Below are 19,542 nucleotides of genomic sequence, written 5' to 3' on the forward strand. Positions count from 1 at the left end.
CAGAGATACAGCCCTCCCTGTGCAGAAATTGGTGGATTTCTCCCTAAATTGTTCAGATTGGCAACCACAGAACAATGATAACAAATCATTTCCAGCTGAAATAATGAAGCTAGAAGGCAGATGGATCTATATTTAGCTAGGGGGAGTGACGCAGGTTTGCAATATCCTCTCTAAAACTAAAAATGCATTTTATTCTACTAACATTACACAAAATGTAGCAGATATGTCATTATATTTAGCAAGGCAGGGTGAGATTGCTATTATAATACAGCATCAGAGCCAATCACAGCATCATGGGCTTCTTTAGCTTACAAAACTAATGTAACAATTTAAATAATTTACAGTTGTTTTAATTTGTTTTACTTACATGCCAACAAGAGTTTGTTCTTCAAAAAACGTACACTCCTTTTTCACAGTTTTCTTTTTCATCCACTCTACTAAAAGTCATACCTGTCACCCCTGTGAGTTTATGTTTCCATGCGTTTGCCGACATCTCAGGGCCACAAAGTGAAATTTTCACATATCCACCATCAAATATGCCTGTTGTAATCCTAGCTCAGTGATAAATGCAGAACTCTGCAGACTGCGGCACATCCTCGCCAAGTGTTCAGCACTGGTGCTGAGAGAAGAGTGAACAAACGGATGATACACTCCCTACACTGATTATATCAGGCTTTACTAATCTCCAGAGGAAACACATAAGCTAACGGGCACAGTTATCCCTGTACATACACATCCCGGTGTAGATTTAAAAATCCTGCTTCCCCCATTATTGTTGAATCACGGAAGCTACACCAGTTACTTTTGCCAAGAGATTTATTATGTATACATGTTTCATGTGTCAGACAGAGAGAAACAGGCATATAACAATATAAGTCTACATGAGAGGAGGTCTTCATTCCCCATGTCTCTATCTTCTCCCCCCATCATGCTAGCTGTAAACGGTTTCTCCTTCCTTACCCCATCATCTCTATGTTTCCTCCTTCCTCTCACGCCCTCATGCCTTTATGTTTTTCTGAGGTGGTACAGTAAAACTGAGCTTATATACATCACAGAGAGACTTACAGTGTCCTTGTACGGTAGAAAAAAATGTTGTATACCTAACGCTTATGTTTCACATGGGACAATCCACTACCAGATGCTGAAGCTCCACTGATATTATTAATTTTGGTTTTAAAATCGTTGTATTTTTTAACTGGATCACCTTCAATTAACCGGAACTCATCTGCAATCTCGCTTACCTTTTTGTCATCCAATACCTCTCTATCTATTGTATTTATCCACGAATTATACAGTTTGACTTCTCTGCCTATGACTTCTTTAAGGGGAGACGTTATACTAGCGGAAGCAGTTGGTTTGCTGGAAACTTCAGGTGTTGCTGAGCCGCTAAATCCACGTAGGTCCTGGTTAATCCAACTACCTCCTCTTGCCATTGAATGCTCTTCATAAAGAAAATCCTCTCCTTCCTTTCTGGCTTTTTCAACCATTTTCACTGCCATAAGAATCAGAGGAAATGTCCGGAAGTTTCGAGCAGATTCAGCTATAACTGATGCAGTGAAATATGTGGTGTACATGGCCTCATCTAGCTGTAGGTAAGTTTGCTCATCATGAAAAATATCTTTCACATAATTAGCATATTTTGTTTTTTTTATTTTAGCTCGAAGGTTTGTGTAATCTACTCTGTCTGTCTGTCCCTCAATAAGTTTCTTGACTTTATTCCTTGTCACATCATCTATTTGATTTTGGTCAAGCCTTTTTCCAACTGGATACACATACAGATTTACAGGATGAACAACGTATATCCAGTCTGTGACCATCAGGTATGTGATGTCATCTTCTCCATCCTTTGCATAATGATGGATTATTCTTCTGACATCTCTTGCTGTCTTAATCTCATAACACTTGGAAAGAACATTATTTAGTCCTTGCTGATCCATTATCCACTGAATGCCAACCAGCTGGTTATTTTCTTTTATTGTTTTTACCCCTATTACATAATTCTGGTTTATGTCCAGGTTGGCTGTGTTTACTCTTTGTGGAAGTATCAGGTCTGCATGAAAGAAGGCCCAGGACAGAGCTTCAAGTTCATTAATAGCAGTTTGGTCAGCAGGCGTTAACTTGTCAAAAACATTCTGGTCAATAAATCTGCGTGGCTCATTAGGCCAGCTGTTTCTGTAGGTAACTTTAGCAATACTTGTTGCTCCTTTACTGCCAGGCTTTTTTGGTTGTTTATTTTTTGGGAGCATTAGAAAGTTTCTTTCATTAGTAAAAACTTCCTCTCCTCTCCTGCCAGGCTCATTTCTGATAATTACGTCTCCGTTCCTATCAAGGGTTGCCACCACCTTCTTGCTGTCATCATTATGTCTCCATTGCACCCCTTCCTCAGAGATCTCTTGGGTGATGATCTCTCCTGTGTGTCTGACCTGGAGCACAGCGTTCCTGAGGTGCAGCTCTGTCTCGATGTTGGCAGTCTCATGGAGCTCCCTCAGCAGGGTTTCAGCAAACTCTTTATCTGACCCGACCTCACAGGCCACCACACTTGTTGTTTTGATTCTATCGCCCGTCCTGAAGGTGTGTTGAATGATTTTGGCGACGTCTTGAGCTGTGTACCCTGCCAGTCTCGTCTCTCCAGAGCTGTCTCTCTCACCGTGGCCTACCAGCGTCAGTCGGCTGTCCTCTGACAGAGGCACAGAGGCACCGTGGATCAGTTCTGGTCTCTGGTTTTTATCAAGAGCGTAGACGGAGGTCACTGTTGGACGTTTCTCATAGAGAGAAGCAGCAGCTTTTCTGACAGTAGGGTCATCCTGCATAATGAGGATCTGCTGGTGGTCATACTGTGTGCTATGATCAACCGGTCTTTGTGGAGTTTGGTCGAGAGGAACTGAGTCAGGTTGATTCATGACCTGGTAGATCTGGTGATTCTCCTGGTTTGTTTCTAAGACTGCTTTAAGGCCAGACACAGTTTGTCCATCTTCTGAAACTCTTCCAGATATCTTCACTACAGTGTCGCTGTCTGCTTCTGGTACACACGAGACATTGAACAGGCATTCTTTGCTGACTATTACTGAGTAATGAGGATCCATGCTGGACTCCTGCTGGACTCTGTCCTCTGTTGGCTTGTCTTTGTCAGTCATGACCAGAAGTGTTTGGCTGTAGCTGTGTGAGATCTCTGAAGCACTTATCGGCCTATCTTGTATCTTCTGTTCATCAACATGCTGGGAAATGAAAATATATAAAACATTTAATATGAATAAAGATTAGGCCAAGATAATCATTTATGAAACATGTGGTATCTCACTCCATGTTTTCTGATGTTGAACTCTTTTAATAACTCGTTTTATTAATTTAACACTGACTGTATGGGCAGAAATATGTGTCACTAGAAACTGAATTTAGATTTGAATTTGAATTGCTCAATTTAAATTATTGAATGTATTAATTCCAATAATTTTTTAACTGACTGTAATATAATGAAATTGAATAAATTTGCTGTGAAACTGAATTTGTTCCTCACTGAAAATCCATCCATCCATCCATCCATCGTCAACCCCTTATCCTGCGTACAGGGTCTCGGGGGGCTGGAGCCAATCCCGGCTCACATCGGGCGAAAAGCGGGGTACACCCTGGACAGGACGCCAGTCCATCGCAGGGCCACACATAGACAAACAACCACTCACACTCACATTCACACCTAAGGACAATTTTAGAGACACCACTTAACCAAGCCTGCATGTCTTTGGACGGTGGGAGGAAGCCGGAGCACCCGGAGAGAACCCACGCAGACACGGGAGAACATGCAGACTCCACACAGAGAGGCCTGGAACCAGGGCTGGATTGGTGATCTGGCGTACCGGGCGACGCACCTTTGGGGCCGGTGTGACGTAAATTATTTATTTATATAACTGTTTTTTAAAAAATGGGCCAACGATCAGCCCATAAAGTGCAGACAGCAGCCCATTGGGTGATTTTCTATACTGACATTGGGCCGGCCCAATCACATCTCTTACTAGCCCCCCCCCCCAGAGGAGAGGAGGAGGCTGCTCACAGACACCTATCACTCTCTTTGCTGTCTCTGTCCCCCTCGCTCAGAGACACTTTGCTCTGTTTGACTGTCTCTGTCCCCCTCGCTCACAGACACCTGTCGCTCTCTTTGCTGTCTCTGTTCCCCTCGCTCAGAGACACCTGTCGCTCTCTTTGCTGTCTCTGTCCCCCTCGCTCACAGACACCTGTCGCTCTCTTTGCTGTCTCTGCCCCCCTCGCTCACAGACACCTGTCGCTCTCTATGCTGTCTCTGTTCCCCTCGCTCACAGACACCTGTCGCTCTCTTTGCTGTCTCTGCCCCCCTCGCTCACAGACACCTGTCGCTCTCTTTGCTGTCTCTGTCCCCCTCGCTCACAGACACCTGTCGCTCTCTTTGCTGTCTCTGCCCCCCTCGCTCACAGACACCTGTCGCTCTCTTTGCTGTCTCTGTCCCCCTCGCTCACAGACACCTGTCGCTCTCTTTGCTGTCTCTGTTCCCCTCGCTCAGAGACACCTGTCGCTCTCTTTGCTGTCTCTGTCCCCCTCGCTCACAGACACCTGTCGCTCTCTTTGCTGTCTCTGCCCCCCTCGCTCACAGACACCTGTCGCTCTCTTTGCTGTCTCTGTTCCCCTCGCTCACAGACACCTGTCGCTCTCTTTGCTGTCTCTGCCCCCCTCGCTCACAGACACCTGTCGCTCTCTTTGCTGTCTCTGCCCCCCTCGCTCACAGACACCTGTCGCTCTCTTTGCTGTCTCTGTTCCCCTCGCTCACAGACACCTGTCGCTCTCTTTGCTGTCTCTGCCCCCCTCGCTCACAGACACCTGTCGCTCTCTTTGCTGTCTCTGTTCCCCTCGCTCACAGACACCTGTCGCTCTCTTTGCTGTCTCTGTCCCCCTCGCTCACAGACACCTGTCGCTCTCTTTGCTGTCTCTGCCCCCCTCGCTCACAGACACCTGTCGCTCTCTTTGCTGTCTCTGCCCCCCTCGCTCACAGACACCTGTCGCTCTCTTTGCTGTCTCTGTTCCTCTCGCTCACAGACACCTGTCGCTCTCTTTGCTGTCTCTGTTCCCCTCGCTCACAGACACCTGTCGCTCTCTTTGCTGTCTCTGCCCCCCTCGCTCACAGACACCTGTCGCTCTCTTTGCTGTCTCTGTCCCCCTCGCTCACACACCTGTCGCTCTCTTTGCTGTCTCTGTCCCCCTCGCTCACAGACACCTGTCGCTCTCTTTGCTGTCTCTGTCCCCCTCGCTCACAGACACCTGTCGCTCTCTTTGCTGTCTCTGTCCCCCTCGCTCACAGACACCTGTCTCTCTCTTTGCTGTCTCTGCCCCCCTCGCTCACAGACACCTGTCGCTCTCTTTGCTGTCTCTGTCCGCCTCGCTCACAGACACCTGTCGCTCTCTTTGCTGTCTCTGCCCCCCTCGCTCACAGACACCTGTCGCTCTCTTTGCTGTCTCTGCCCCCCTCGTTCACAGACACCTGTCGCTCTCTTTGCTGTCTCTGCCCCCCTCGCTCACAGACACCTGTCGCTCTCTTTGCTGTCTCTGTCCCCCTCGCTCACAGACACCTGTCGCTCTCTTTGCTGTCTCTGTCCCCCTCGCTCACAGACACCTGTCGCTCTCTTTGCTGTCTCTGTCCCCCTCGCTCACAGACACCTGTCTCTCTCTTTGCTGTCTCTGCCCCCCTCGCTCACAGACACCTGTCGCTCTCTTTGCTGTCTCTGTCCGCCTCGCTCACAGACACCTGTCGCTCTCTTTGCTGTCTCTGCCCCCCTCGCTCACAGACACCTGTCGCTCTCTTTGCTGTCTCTGTCCCCCTCGCTCACAGACACCTGTCGCTCTCTTTGCTGTCTCTGCCCCCCTCGCTCACAGACACCTGTCGCTCTCTTTGCTGTCTCTGTCCCCCTCGCTCACAGACACCTGTCGCTCTCTTTGCTGTCTCTGTCCCCCTCGCTCACAGACACCTGTCGCTCTCTTTGCTGTCTCTGTCCCCCTCGCTCACAGACACCTGTCTCTCTCTTTGCTGTCTCTGCCCCCCTCGCTCACAGACACCTGTCGCTCTCTTTGCTGTCTCTGTCCGCCTCGCTCACAGACACCTGTCGCTCTCTTTGCTGTCTCTGCCCCCCTCGCTCACAGACACCTGTTGCTCTCTTTGCTGTCTCTGTCCCCCTCGCTCACAGACACCTGTCGCTCTGTCGCTCTCTTTGCTGTCTCTGTCCCCCTCGCTCACAGACACCTGTCACTCTCTTTGATGTCTCTGCCCCCCTCGCTCACAGACACGCTCAGAGACACCTGTCACTCTCTTTGCTGTCTCTGTCCCCCTCGCTCACAGACACCTGTCGCTCTCTTTGCTGTCTCTGTCCCCCTCGCTCACAGACACCTGTCGCTCTCTTTGCTGTCTCTGTCCCCCTCGCTCACAGACACCTGTCGCTCTCTTTGCTGTCTCTGTGCCCCTCGCTCACAGACACCTGTCGCTCTCTTTGCTGTCTCTGTCCCCCTCGCTCACAGACACCTGTCGCTCTCTTTGCTGTCTCTGCCCCCCTCGCTCACAGACACCTGTCGCTCTCTGTCGCTCTCTTTGCTGTCTCTGTCCCCCTCGCTCACAGACACCTGTCGCTCTCTGTCGCTCTCTTTGCTGTCTCTGCCCCCCTCGCTCACAGACACCTGTCGCTCTCTTTGCTGTCTCTGTCCCCCTCGCTCACAGACACCTGTCGCTCTGTCGCTCTCTTTGCTGTCTCTGTCCCCCTCGCTCACAGACACCTGTCACTCTCTTTGCTGTCTCTGCTCCCCTCGCTCACAGACACGCTCAGAGACACCTGTCACTCTCTTTGCTGTCTCTGTCCCCCTCGCTCACAGACACCTGTCGCTCTCTTTGCTGTCTCTGTCCCCCTCGCTCACAGACACCTGTCGCTCTCTTTGCTGTCTCTGTCCCCCTCGCTCAGAGACACCTGTCGCTCTCTATGCTGTCTCTGTGCCCCTCGCTCACAGACACCTGTCGCTCTCTTTGCTGTCTCTGTCCCCCTCGCTCACAGACACCTGTCGCTCTCTTTTCTGTCTCTGCCCCCCTCGCTCACAGACACCTGTCGTTCTCTTTGCTGTCTCTGTCCCCCTCGCTCACAGACACCTGTCGCTCTCTTTGCTGTCTCTGTCCCCCTCGCTCACAGACACCTGTCGCTCTCTTTGCTATCTCTGTCCCCCTCGCTCACAGACACCTGTCGCTCTCTATGCTGTCTGTGTCCCCCTCGCTCACAGACACCTGTCGCTCTCTTTGCTGTCTCTGTCCCCCTCGCTCAGAGACACCTGTCGCTCTCTTCGCTGTCTCTGTCCCCCTCGCTCACAGACACTTTGCTCTGTTTGACTGTCTGCTCCAGGATGCTTCATTCCCTCTGAGGTTATCAGAGGTGCTGAAGTGAACATGTGTGGTGATATTTCTGTCTGATCACAAGTGTTTTCTACCTCTGATGAAGAGCAGTGAGCTCGTCTCATCCAGTACAGTCCCAGACGGCTCTGTGTCTGTCAGACGGGCTCTGTGTCTGTCAGACGGGCTCTGTGTCTGTCAGACGGTCTACAGGGGGTAGCAGCCTACTATCATATCAGCAGAGCAATAGCGCAGGGTAATGCACAGCAGTGGGGCAGCTAGAGCTTGTTCAAATATAATGACTTCATTCTCACATCTCATAATATTATATCTCAAATTATACCATGGCTTGGTTGAATTCCAATGTAGAATGCGGTGTGTTATTTCTTGATAACAGGCCGCTGCGAAGTATAATACACCGTTGCCATGAAACGCGGAATGCCATGAGCGTTGCTAAGGACGCGGAACGGACTATTTTCTTTAGCGGAAGCAATACAATAGTTTTTAAATCAATAAACTCCTTTTTAAATCAATAATTTGTGTCAAATTATTTATATATTTGGTAGGTAGCCATGTAATAAGCGGGTTAATGTATAGCGAGGCGGTTGTTATAGCGAATAACAACCCCTTCAGGATTCAGGCTCCGCTTAGCGTCGGGGTCCCGATCAGCCTGTCGGGGGTGTATTCGCGATAACAACCGCCTCGCGATACATTATCCCTTACTTATTATTCTGCAAATGTCAGAGAACACAGATATGGGGGAGAGATTTTTAATGTGCAGAAAGTTTTGAATATGAGCAGAAAACCTTCTGAAACATAGGAGCTATTAAAGGTGCACAGGTTTATAACTGAATTAAAATGAATTCATTTATTAGTCTTTGATGGCTGTGCTGAAATAGATCTCAGTCATGACAGCAACAGTTACTCACATAATCACTTCCTCTTTAGTGGTTTTACCTACGGAATAAAAGCGCGAGAATGTTCTTTGCAGCAATGCTGTATTTGAAGTTGAACTGAGCTTTTACTTTGAAAAACTCTGAAGGAGTTAATACATTAAAAGAGTCTGTAGGCTGCTTGACACAGCTCTGAAAGAGATGTCAGAATACGTGATTCCCCTAAATGTCCTCTGCCTGGAGATACTGGGGAAATGCAAAAGCAGGTCGATGGATGCGGATCAAACACCAAAACACAAACAGTGCCGCACATGCCGTGATCTGAGAAACATTCGCTGCAGAATTCATTTGTTGAAGAGAGAGAGAAAAAAACGTCCCACGGTGGGATCGAACCCTCAATCCTTGGGTTGCGAGCCGTGCACCTTTCCAACTGAGCTAACCGAATAACATGCCTCAGCTATGTAATATTATGGCTTATATTCCCATCCAAGAAGATATTGCTCTGATTAAAAACTTATTTGCAGACCCCTGCAGTATATTATTATTACTACTACTTCTTCTAACGTATGTATTCAACATAGTGATGAGTGTCTGCACTGCCTGGATTCTACCAGAAGTAGAACAAGAAGAACTTAGTGACGAAACCATGGACTGTATATAAAAACGTGAAACGTGCTCTGTCGCGCTGTTCGTCTGTTTTCAGCTACTGTAGAAACATGACGGTGCAACATGGTGACCTCCACGTAAGAGACCCCGCGGTTATGTAGATATAAATGTCTCATTCTAAGGTAATAAAAACATAACGGTTTATTATATAAGGTCTTTATACACCACTGAAAACATAGTTATGGATCTTATATTGCATTTCTGTCGATAGATCCTCAGAAATATTACACACTGAACCTTTAAATATTTTTTGTATTATTATCAGTAGTAATTATAAAAATCATAATAAATGTATTTAATGGCCTATGATATTTAATAATTAAAATGTAGCTCAATGATTTATAGGGTTCAGTTGGACAAATGGCAAAACAAGGTAGCAGTTTTTGAGGGTTGATACAAGTATGTCTCCAGAATGCAGTCCAGCCCTGCCTGGAACGACCAAGGTTCAAACCCACGACCTTCTTGCTGTGAGGTGACAGTCCTTTTTTTACTTTTTTTATAATTAATGTGACTGAGCAAGGTATTTCCCTCAAGTCTCAACTATGACTCCTGCTGCTAAATGCTCTGTCTCACCGAGAATTACAGTACAGCTTTGTAGCCTGATATATTATTATTATTATTATTCATTAAATTAATTTTCCAGTGGCACATATTTCTTCCCATAGATTTGGATTCCAGTATTGAATTCAGATCTTCTAAACTCAGCGGTGTCTACTGATTCTTCTTCTAAAGTCCACCAACCTGTTCCTCCTGAGTGTCGCAGGACGTAAACCCCTCCTCACACTGCTGTGAATGACCCTGCACACTCTGGTCAATGTCCTCCCTGAAAGAAGATGAACATGCTTATTATAGAGGCTGCGTTCACACAGTAATTACACAAATTCATTAAAACCTGATAAAGACCATGTGAAAAGTTAATGATTTAAGATTGAGATTATCTTCTCTAAGAAAGAAGAATAATAACACATTGGTATAAATTAAATATTTTGCAAAATTAAACATTTTATTTGTATAAAAATGTCAATCCTTATTGACTCTGAAAGACATGATAAGATCTTTATTTTTTTTATTCCATACTATGATCGATACGTCTACTTGTGTTTTGTTTTTACTTCAACTTAATCTGTGGATTATTTATTCAGTTTATCAATTCATGAAGATTACAAAACTGTGAAAAATGCCTGTTCACACATGTTGATGTCATCGTATGTCTTGTTTTGTTCAACTAATTGTCCAAAACCAAAAGATGTTCAATTTAATATAACCTTAAGACAAAGGAAATGATTAATTATTAGAACATTATCGCTTTTGAGAGGCTGGAAACCATCAAATGTTTGGCATTTGTGCTTGGAAAATTACTACGATCAACAAATTAATAATCAACTAATTGTCCTGGGGATTCTTTCACAACATCGATCATAACTTTTAAGAATGTTTAAAACTACCTCGGAGATAAACTGCTTTTTAAAGTTAGAATCCGCTACAATAATCCAATGAACCAAAGAACAGTAGGCGACAGGCGCTCACGGCGAGACTCGTCTTCAGCGGCATCAGTGCGGTGGTTTGGTCCGCACTAGGGGTGTGACGATAACCGCATCACCGCAATATCGCGTTAATGAGATGCCTACCGCGGTGTGAGGTCATCAGCGCACTTTGTTTTTTTTTTTTTTTTTTTAAAGCTACAGGAGTGCATATGGTGTGTGATATGAACTATAAACACATTAATATTTGCTTATAATTTACTGTATTCTGCGAGTCTCATGTTCAAGTGCTTCTGGAGAAAAAAAAACGCTTCCTGCGCAAGGGAGGGACAGTCCGTTAAACATATGGGGGATTTATTTTTTTGTGTGTTTCTGATTATTATTAATTAACTGCTAGGTTTCAGTACTTGTGATGTTTACAGATAATGTTCAATTAAATACAAACAAACACAGGCATAAAAGACAAGCATAACGTAAACAGTTGGAGTTAGATTTTAATTGCAAGTAGCGATCTCTCTTATGTGGTATAGGCAATAACAGTTGACGGCGCTAGCCGAATGACATTATTCAAAAAATAGCCACGAATCTAGTGTCTAAGCCAAATACTGTGTCGCCTTTGAGGCAGGTGACAATTAAGGGGAATCCGGTGAATTTGGACAAGGCAATATGCCGTATTTGTCGCACAAAAGTATCCGTCTCGCGAGGAAATACCACTAACTTAAGACCACATCTTAGAAAAATTAACCATCCTGTGGCGTCTGCCTGCGTGAGACGCGCGTCTCAGTTGCGGCATGAGCCGCGCGGAAACGCGTGCATGCTAGAAATAGAACCGACGCCTATTTTTCAAGCAAGCCTGTTGGAAGCGTTTCCTGGCAAAATAGAATAGGAAAAAAATGTTTGTATGTCATTTTGACATGAATACATATTAATAAATTACATTTTGATGTTTGAAAGTTTAGGTTTTGACATAAATGCAGATATAAATGTAATAAAAAAAAATATTATCGATTTTCAAATATTGCACCTGTCAATACAGAACGAAATATTCTGTAGCCTATTTTGCCATCAATACTGCCGACGCTGTCTTTGCTGTTATATATTTATGTTTAACATTAAAGGTGCATTAAGCAACTTTTCATGTTAAAAATACCCGTTTTCTAACCCATACATGCTTAAACAATTGCCTGATGGGCTGAATGAGCCGTTCTCTGATCACTGAGATTGTCTCTATAATCCTGTAAAGTAAAATAAATAAGAGGGATTCGGGCCGGAATTTTAGACTGGGCGTGACGTCATGCGCGTTCACGGCACGCTCACATAGCTATGTCTGGCAGGTTTGTGTATTCGCCGGCATTCTCCGTAGAAGATGGATTGTAAGAGACCGGCTTGTAGTTCATTTCAAACACCAACGCAAACTCCACGCAAGATAAAAAAAAGAAAACTTGTCTCTAGTGCAACCAAAAGGGCAAAATTGGACTCAGACAGGCGTCGGAATAAGACGAGAGTAAACATAGGGAAGGCTTTCAATAAATGGAGAGATCTCCGGTCTGCTCTAGGGCTCAAACGGGATGCTCAGTTGGCTTTTTTCAAAATATCTACTAAATAAATCTGCACTACATGTAGTTTAATGATTTGCTATTCGATTAAAACAGTTCAAATATCTTGAGTGTGATATAAAATGCTGATATATAAGTTAGATAATTAGACACAAATTTTGAGCAAATTACTGCTTAATTAGGATCTATTGCTATTGGAATATGTTACTTAGCAGATCAATAAAACAGGCTAAACCCCCACAAATCTTCGGCGGATTAGCCTGTTTGGCTTTTATGGTAACGTAAGTATAAGTGCCATTTAATTGTTTATTACCTTGAGACAATTGAGTGTACTTTTTTGACCGACTGTGCTTAGAGCTTTTACAAAGTAACAACTTATATTGTTCATGAACGTGTTTCCATAATAATACAATCATAAGTGGATACAGTAAACACATAACACAGTTCAACATGGAGATAGATGGAAATAAAAAACGAAGTTTTCTACTACCCCCGTTTTTCCCTCACACATAAGTGTGTAATTTACTCAATTGCCTTTCCTTTCACATATTTAAAATGACTTGCAGATTTATAACTTTATTACCTCTGAAGACATTATGATTGTAAACAAAATATTTGCGGCTGATGCTCCTTTGGTTATGAACAGCTCGTGCTCGTGCAAGCGTGCGTGTGCGTGTGGTCCATGAGCGTGCACATCTCTGGCTGCAGTTTCACTTGCCGCCAGAGGTGGCATAGTTCTGCAAAAACTCAGAATCTTGCTTAATGCACCTTTAAGTATAGGCCTTCCACAACTCTCTCCCCATATGTCGAATATATCACCAATGAGGCTTATATGTCACCTAGCAGCAGCAGCGCTGTTTCTGGTGTGCAAAGACATAAAAAAAGCCACGCAGCTGACACGCAACAGAAACGCCACACTCACAACACTTAGCCAGTGTGTCGCCGGCCTTAATTAATAGTTAATTATTAATATTTACAATTTAATATAAATGATAATTTGTTTATTTGTTAATAAAGAATACTGCTTTATGTTATTCATTTCCATTGTCATTTACAAGCTACATGCGTTCTTGATCGCGTCTGCAGTGTGTGACACGGCCGCGGGTGATTTTTTTTTTTTTTTTTGGGGGGTGGGTGGGGGGTCGGTTAACCGCCAAACCGCGAGATTTGTTGCCTCTTTACCGCGGTAAGAAAAAATCCCATACCGTCACAGCCCTAGTCCGCACCACAGACTGTATAAAGCAAGTGGACGTAGCCACCGTGATGTCACCCGCTGGTTTGTGGACTACCGTTTTGGAGCCTTGAGTTTGATATAGTGGCCGTCGCCATCTTTGATTTTTGGAACCAAGTGACCATATTAGGACAAAAGGGTGGAGCTGTGGAGGGATATGCGTTACTATCCCTGACAGGTTGCCGTGGTAGCGACTTGTCAATCAGCTTGTAGCCCCGCCCTAAAGCCTCCCCTGCTTTCTGGTCTATGTTCCTCTAAACAGGACCATAATTTACTAAATGAACATCATGCTGTGTTGAAGAAGACTTGAAACTAGCGACTTAGACCATAAACTCATTAGGAAAGTGTTTACTGAGGTAATAAATCAGCTGAGAAGTAGCCTCATTTTCCCATAGACTTCTATACAATCACACTTCTTTCTGCAGCCAGTGGGGGCGCCCCCTGCTGGTCGTTAGCTTTAAGCACTGCCTTCACTTTTCAGACCGAGAGGTTCCTGCTTGTTCTGCCTGAGAATTTGAATGAAAGTATTTTCACAGATTTGAACCAAAAAGCTTAGATGAGAACAAAGAGTAAATGCATCCTCAGCTGCTGCTGGATCTCTTAACTCTGGCCTCATGGATGGATGTGTTCCTAAGAGGATAAAACAGTTCTTGTTTTATTTATTTTCCCTTGATTAAAAACACACTATAACAAACAGATGTGTAACCAAGTAAAGTACCAGTACTGACACTAGAGCCTGACTGATAGACATGAAGATGGCGCTGAGTATAGCTGCCTTGTGTTAGGTGCGCTTTGCTTTGTTTTGTTTTTGTGTGTTAATTCAGTTTCCGGCTGTGCTTCCCGGTGCTCTTTATTATTCTTATATAACTTGCATTGTTTTATTCCATATTTATTAGGGCTGGGCACGGGTTAACGCATTTATTAATTGACGCCGACAATTTTTTTATCGCATTTAAAAAAAATGATTATTCTGAAAGTCCGTTGCTCACTGGCTCTGAATACACATAGGCCTACAGTCAAACCATGGGTCACAGGAGGGGTGGGATGTTGGTCAGCCAGCAAATAACCCTCCCAAACCAGCAGTGGAGGGAGGCTTCGGCAGGCTCTCTCAGGGGAAGGGAGACAGCGCTACGCGAGTGAACGGCAGGCGCTCTATGGATAGTAACCATGGCAACGGCTGCAGCCTTTTTAACTTAAATTAAAATTATACATAACTTTACCTGATAGGCCTGCGTTTAGTTTAGCGGGGATGCTCTGCCATGTGAATTCCCTCCTGTTGATGTCCTGATAACTATTTAGGTGCTGCGCGTCGTGTACAAAAAGTTCAAGACAATTCAACTTTGGCAGCGGGCGGGCGTGTGTGTGAGGCGAGCACAACCGCGACAGTTTCACGGGAACACACCCGCTTGTGCTCGACCACTTCACCTCTCTCTTACAGGGAAACTTGCTACTGAACACAGACTGTTTCTGCTGCTCCCTGATGAAAGATACCTGTGGATACCTGTTCAGAAAAAGGAAGGAAACAGGACTCTGATGGTAACTTGTTTTAACAAGCTAGATAAAAGGTAATGCCCTGGCAGTGGCAAATAGCTTTGGTTTAATATTTGATTTGATTACATTAATGTTTAAGGGTAAAGGGTAATACAGCTGGTAAAAAGCACATTAGGCTATTTGTTTAAAGTGTTTGCAAACCACATGTTATTGCACTTTTGTGTATATAGCAGTACATTTACATCAAAAGTGCGCAATACACTACTTTAGAATTCATTATTCAATTTTGCGCGTAATAATGCAATTAAAGGCAGGGTAGGCAGGTTTTTTCTAAAAAACTTTATCCCAAATTTGTTTAAACTGTCTTTATATACCAATACATAATTAAAATGTAAGTACTCTGAAAAAGAGTATAAAAATCGAGTGTCTGTAGTCCTCTCAGGGAGGACTGAGAGTCCCTGTAGTCTACATGTAGCACCTTATGACCAAAGCAAATTCCATTAGTAAGAATTATGGCAGAATGCAGGGCCATGCTTGACCACAAGTCAACAACCTTCAATGCTTCAAATATGGATGTTGCTGCAAAGAAGCTACAAGATCTAAAACCTGGATACTTCACACACATTTTAAACCCCAAAGTTAACCTTTGACCTTTTGCATATAAAATTTCATCCCATAATTCACCCTTGAGTCTAAGTGGACTTTTGTGCCAAAGGAAATGAAGTTCCATCAAGGCGTTCCTGAGATATTTCTCCAAACATTTCTCCAGATACCTTTGGTCTGAAGGGTTCTTGAGTCCTTCATGAAACATGTGTTCAGACAGTCCTCTGAGGCGGTGCAGGCCAGCGATGTCGGGGCTGAGCTCCTGCCACTCATCTTTCACCTCTGAAACAAACATGTTATACTTTGTATGTAGGTGTTCCTCGTGCTTATTGGCTGACGTCTTTATTAAAATGTCTGTTATATTTCAGCAGCTCAGTGAGTGTCTCCTGGAGTATTAACCCACACTTACTGTGAATGAATGAATGAATAAATGAATGAATGAATGAATAAATGAATACATTTTATTATTGTGTCATGTCCATATAGGACCCATCCCTTTCGGGATTATAAGACACCACAAATCACTTCAAATTATAACATTCACTTCCTGTAGATGGTAACATACTTCACAGTAGGTTAACACATGCATAAATAAATAAAGAAGTACATAAAAGTGAAAAAATAAAATAAAGAATTACAGATTTAGTGTTTCACCTAAATGTACTTTTTGTTCTCTTTGCCCAGGCTTTTTCTAGATAATCAGCAAGGGCGAATATCTTATAATCAAAAAAACACTTTAGTCTAACCTAACCTAGTACTGTGACTGTATGAGTTAGTTTGGTGTAGAAGTTACAAGGTTTCCTCACAGTGTTTTGGTTAAAACAAATAAGGGCAGTTCAGTATTTAAAGAAATCTCTCCTGGTAAATGGCCTCTGGGGGTTAGGATTAGGTTAGGTTAGGTTACCCTAATACTTTGTCTGGGCCGCAGTCATTACAGTTCTTCTCAGTGGCTTTGTTACATTTCTCAGATCAGAAGTGAAACTCCAAAATAAACCCGACTTGTTCAACCTCCACATCATCTGGTCACTTCATAAAAGCAATCTCTCTTTTCAAGATATTGTAATTTGACACATTCATGCAAATGATTATGAACAACTGTGCTTGCAAATTGTATAATATCCAAGGTAAACATTTCTAGTAATTGTGCAGTTAATTCTCATGCTGTATTTTCAGAAAGTTTTGGAATATATTCTCTACCCAAATCCCCAGTGTAAACGACACCTATGGTAATGTGTAACTGTACTGTAGAAACTCATATGCCTCGTACAGAAAGATGCAGCCTCGTGCATATTCACTCATTGTAATTCAAGCCTTAGCATAGTTTACATCAGAAAACACTGTTACTGACAACATGTTGAACACATCGACTGATAGTTTGTAACCAAAGACACATGTTCACTGACACAAAGATATACTTTGAGAGAAGACTTTGGGCTTTTGCAGATAATCCCCTGTTTGCTGCTGTTTGAACAAACTGTTTTGAGAAACCCTCTTAGTGTTAAGGATGATTAATGAAATGTACCAGAGCGACTGAGAAAAACTGTAATACACTATTGATTTCACACATCGTGTCCTCAAGCTGTTTAATCACCTTATTACCTCGGTAACCGCTGGTGTTGCCAAATCAAATATTATTGAAACTTTAAAGATGTAGAAGAGAGCCTGAACATGTTAAAATGTCAAATATTTCTTACCAAATAGTTCAGTGAGGCTGAGGAGGATGAGGAGGATCAGGAGACTCAGTGTCCTCCGGCTCTTTATCCCACCTGCCATCATTCTGCAAAACATTTAACACTTCTTATTATCAAAGTAGTGATGCATCGACCCTTTCCAGTTATTACTTCAGCTTAACATCTGGTGTCCCTCTGCTGTCCTCCGGCTGCTCTGACTCAGATCCTCTCCTGATAGACAGAGAGCTTTACCCAAATAGTCCAACTATTTGCATGATGGAAACGTTTCGTGCGCTGCCGTTTTACCATTTCACTGCAAAAGCGATTATCTTTATAGCCTACAATCAAGGGCATTCATTTAAAACACTGGGTTGCAAAGAGCATCCCAACATGGGGTGGGGGTGAGGGTGGGGGTGAGGGTGGGGGTGAGGGTGGGGGTGGGGTGGGGTTGAGATGTGGCAAAGGGCCACAGGTCGGACTCAGACCCATCCAGCACCGCACGAGTCAGCTGTTTTAGGTGAACAAACTAGAGCTGGCTCCCGTCAGATCCAAAGAACAAATCACCCTTACGCTAATTACTTTTTACTAATTGTTAATTACAGTATGTCCGTATAGAGTGGTGATATTATTTATTAACCAAACTATTCCATTTCATTAGTAGGGTGTTATTTTGTAACCATCTTGTCTTTTGTTTTGCAGATTTATTTCCAGCTAAAGCTAAGAATGTAACTCAGGCAGTGAGCCGTGCCGAAAGAGCCGCTCTCGGGAAGGACGGATCTATGAGATCCAGATCCCTTATAAGAGCCATAATGATCCAGTACCAGTGATCCAGTACCAGTGATCCAGTACCTGACACCATAACCCAAACTAAATACCCTTACCTTCTCTTTAAACAAGCATTTTCTTGTCACTGGGGAGGTGTGCGGCCTCCAGGTTGTTACGATCAATGCTTTAACATTACATTTACGATGATGTTTCGTGATGTTACTACCAGTTTTACACATGCTCGATTAATACTTTTATTACCACTGTAGAAACTTTATGGTAGTTGTGCTCTTTAAAAAGCCTCTGCACTGGCACGCCTGTTAAAACATGAAGCCCAGAGGTGAGAGCTGTTAGACAGTTTTATGTAGCTGACTGACAGATGATTTAACAGCTAAAAGCCAAAAGAAGACAATAATCAGTAAACAAAGATATTCTAATAAATCTTAATCAGAGCACTCATTCAACATTGAACAAAGAAACATCATTAACTATAACAAATATCCATAACTTACCCAAATATTGCGTCCGGTGCTCAGCCGACTGGGAAAGATGGGCAATATAAGGTGCCGTCTGACTCTCTGCAGCAAACAGAGGGACAGACTGAGCAGGGCTTCATACAGGCCTCTTATATGCTCAGGTGTTTCCTGACAGGTTAAGGCTGAGTCCCGCCTCCTAGGACTGGGCAGGGCTTCATCCAGGCCTCTTATATGCTCAGGTGTTTCCTGACAGGTTAAGGCTGAGTCCCGCCTCCTAGGACTGGGCAGGGCTTCATCCAGGCCTCTTATATGCTCAGGTGTTTCCTGACAGGTTAAGGCTGAGTCCCGCCTCCTAGGACTGGGCAGGGCTTCATCCAGGCCTCTTATATGCTCAGGTGTTGCCTGACAGGTGAAGGCTAAGTCCCGCCCACTAGGACTGGGCAGGGCTTCATCCAGGCCTCTTATATGCTCAGGTGTTGCCTGACAGGTTAAGGCTGAGTCCCGCCCCCTAGGACTGGGCAGTGCTTCATCCAGGCCTCTTATGTGGTCAGGTGTTGCCTGACAGGTTAACCCCCTGGGGTCGGCGGTATCGTCGGCGATACCAGCTCGCTTTTTTTTTATCAGTGTAAAAGAGACTCAAAAATACTCTGTTGACTTTGATTTTCCATAGGAGTTTCATACATCAATCTATCCTGTTAAGTGTGTATTTTTTTTTTGTGTATACTCACAATAAAAACAAAGTGTTGTGCTTTTTGCCAAATAAAGAAAAATAAACACGAAGCGAGTTCTGCCTTCTCTCTGTCAGTGTAGTCCATTCTGAAACGCGTCCTAAAATGAACCATAACTCAGCGAATACTCAGTCAAACAGTCACACAGGCATGAAGCTTGAACTCTCTTCTTTTAAACGAAGTAATTTTTATAAAAAAACAAATATTCTCAGTTTATGTAATATGAATGAAAAGAGAGAGATGTCAGTCGTTCTCATCTCAGCTCATTGGCCCTCATTTATCATTCTTGCGTAGAAACGGGCGTATATGTTGGCGTAAGATTGTGCTTACACTCCTCTCACCGCCTGATTTATGAAGCTGTGCGTACCTTTAAAATCCAGGTGTACGCAATACCTGCCCTTGATAAATGCCGCGGCGGAAAACGATCGTCATTAGAATAACACACCCCTATATATTCAAGTCTCCGCTTCCCCCACGCCCTCATTTTACGCCATGGACACACGGAAGACGGCAAAGAAGAGAAACTTCTCCGACGTGGAGATCGAGACCATCACCAGAGAAGTGGAAAGAAACAAAATTGTTTTATTTGGGAGTTTAAAGCGTG

At 44.0% G+C, this 19,542-nt stretch overlaps 1 protein-coding gene across 3 annotated transcripts; it reads right to left on the bottom strand.

Moving 5' to 3' along the window:
• Positions 1-798: 798 nt before the first annotated feature.
• LOC309497177 (uncharacterized protein) lies at positions 799-18,762 on the bottom strand. 3 transcript variants are annotated; one of them, XM_082167409.1, is made up of 5 exons: positions 18,247-18,762; positions 16,994-17,076; positions 15,470-15,581; positions 9,679-9,760; positions 799-3,215 (listed from the first exon to the last, which is right to left on the bottom strand). In XM_082167409.1, exons 2-5 carry the CDS (start codon positions 17,073-17,075, stop codon positions 1,101-1,103), a joined length of 2,391 nt encoding a protein of 796 aa, XP_082023535.1. In that variant the 5' UTR covers position 17,076; positions 18,247-18,762; the 3' UTR covers positions 799-1,100. The 3 variants fall into 3 exon arrangements, with proteins under 3 accessions (XP_082023535.1, XP_082023536.1, XP_082023537.1); XM_082167410.1 differs by having other exon boundaries at positions 799-3,200; positions 18,247-18,761; XM_082167411.1 differs by having other exon boundaries at positions 799-3,190; positions 9,675-9,760; positions 18,247-18,761.
• Positions 18,763-19,542: the final 780 nt, after the last annotated feature.

This window comes from Leuciscus leuciscus, assembly GCF_965113295.1.
Source record: "Leuciscus leuciscus genome assembly, chromosome: 1".
NCBI lineage: Eukaryota > Metazoa > Chordata > Actinopteri > Cypriniformes > Leuciscidae > Leuciscus > Leuciscus leuciscus.

What these genes read in the sequence shown, in the direction of transcription:
- LOC309497177 (XM_082167409.1), bottom strand. Translation starts at nt 17,075, where the DNA reads ATGATGGCAGGTGGGATAAAGAGCCGGAGGACACTGAGTCTCCTGATC. An exon ending in AAGAACCCTTCAGACCAAAG is followed by an intron (nt 9,761 to 15,469) that starts GTATCTGGAGAA and finishes ATCTTCTTTCAG; the next exon opens with GGAGGACATTGACCAGAGTG. An exon ending in GCGACACTCAGGAGGAACAG is followed by an intron (nt 3,216 to 9,678) that starts GTTGGTGGACTT and finishes TTCATTTCCCAG; the next exon opens with CATGTTGATGAACAGAAGAT.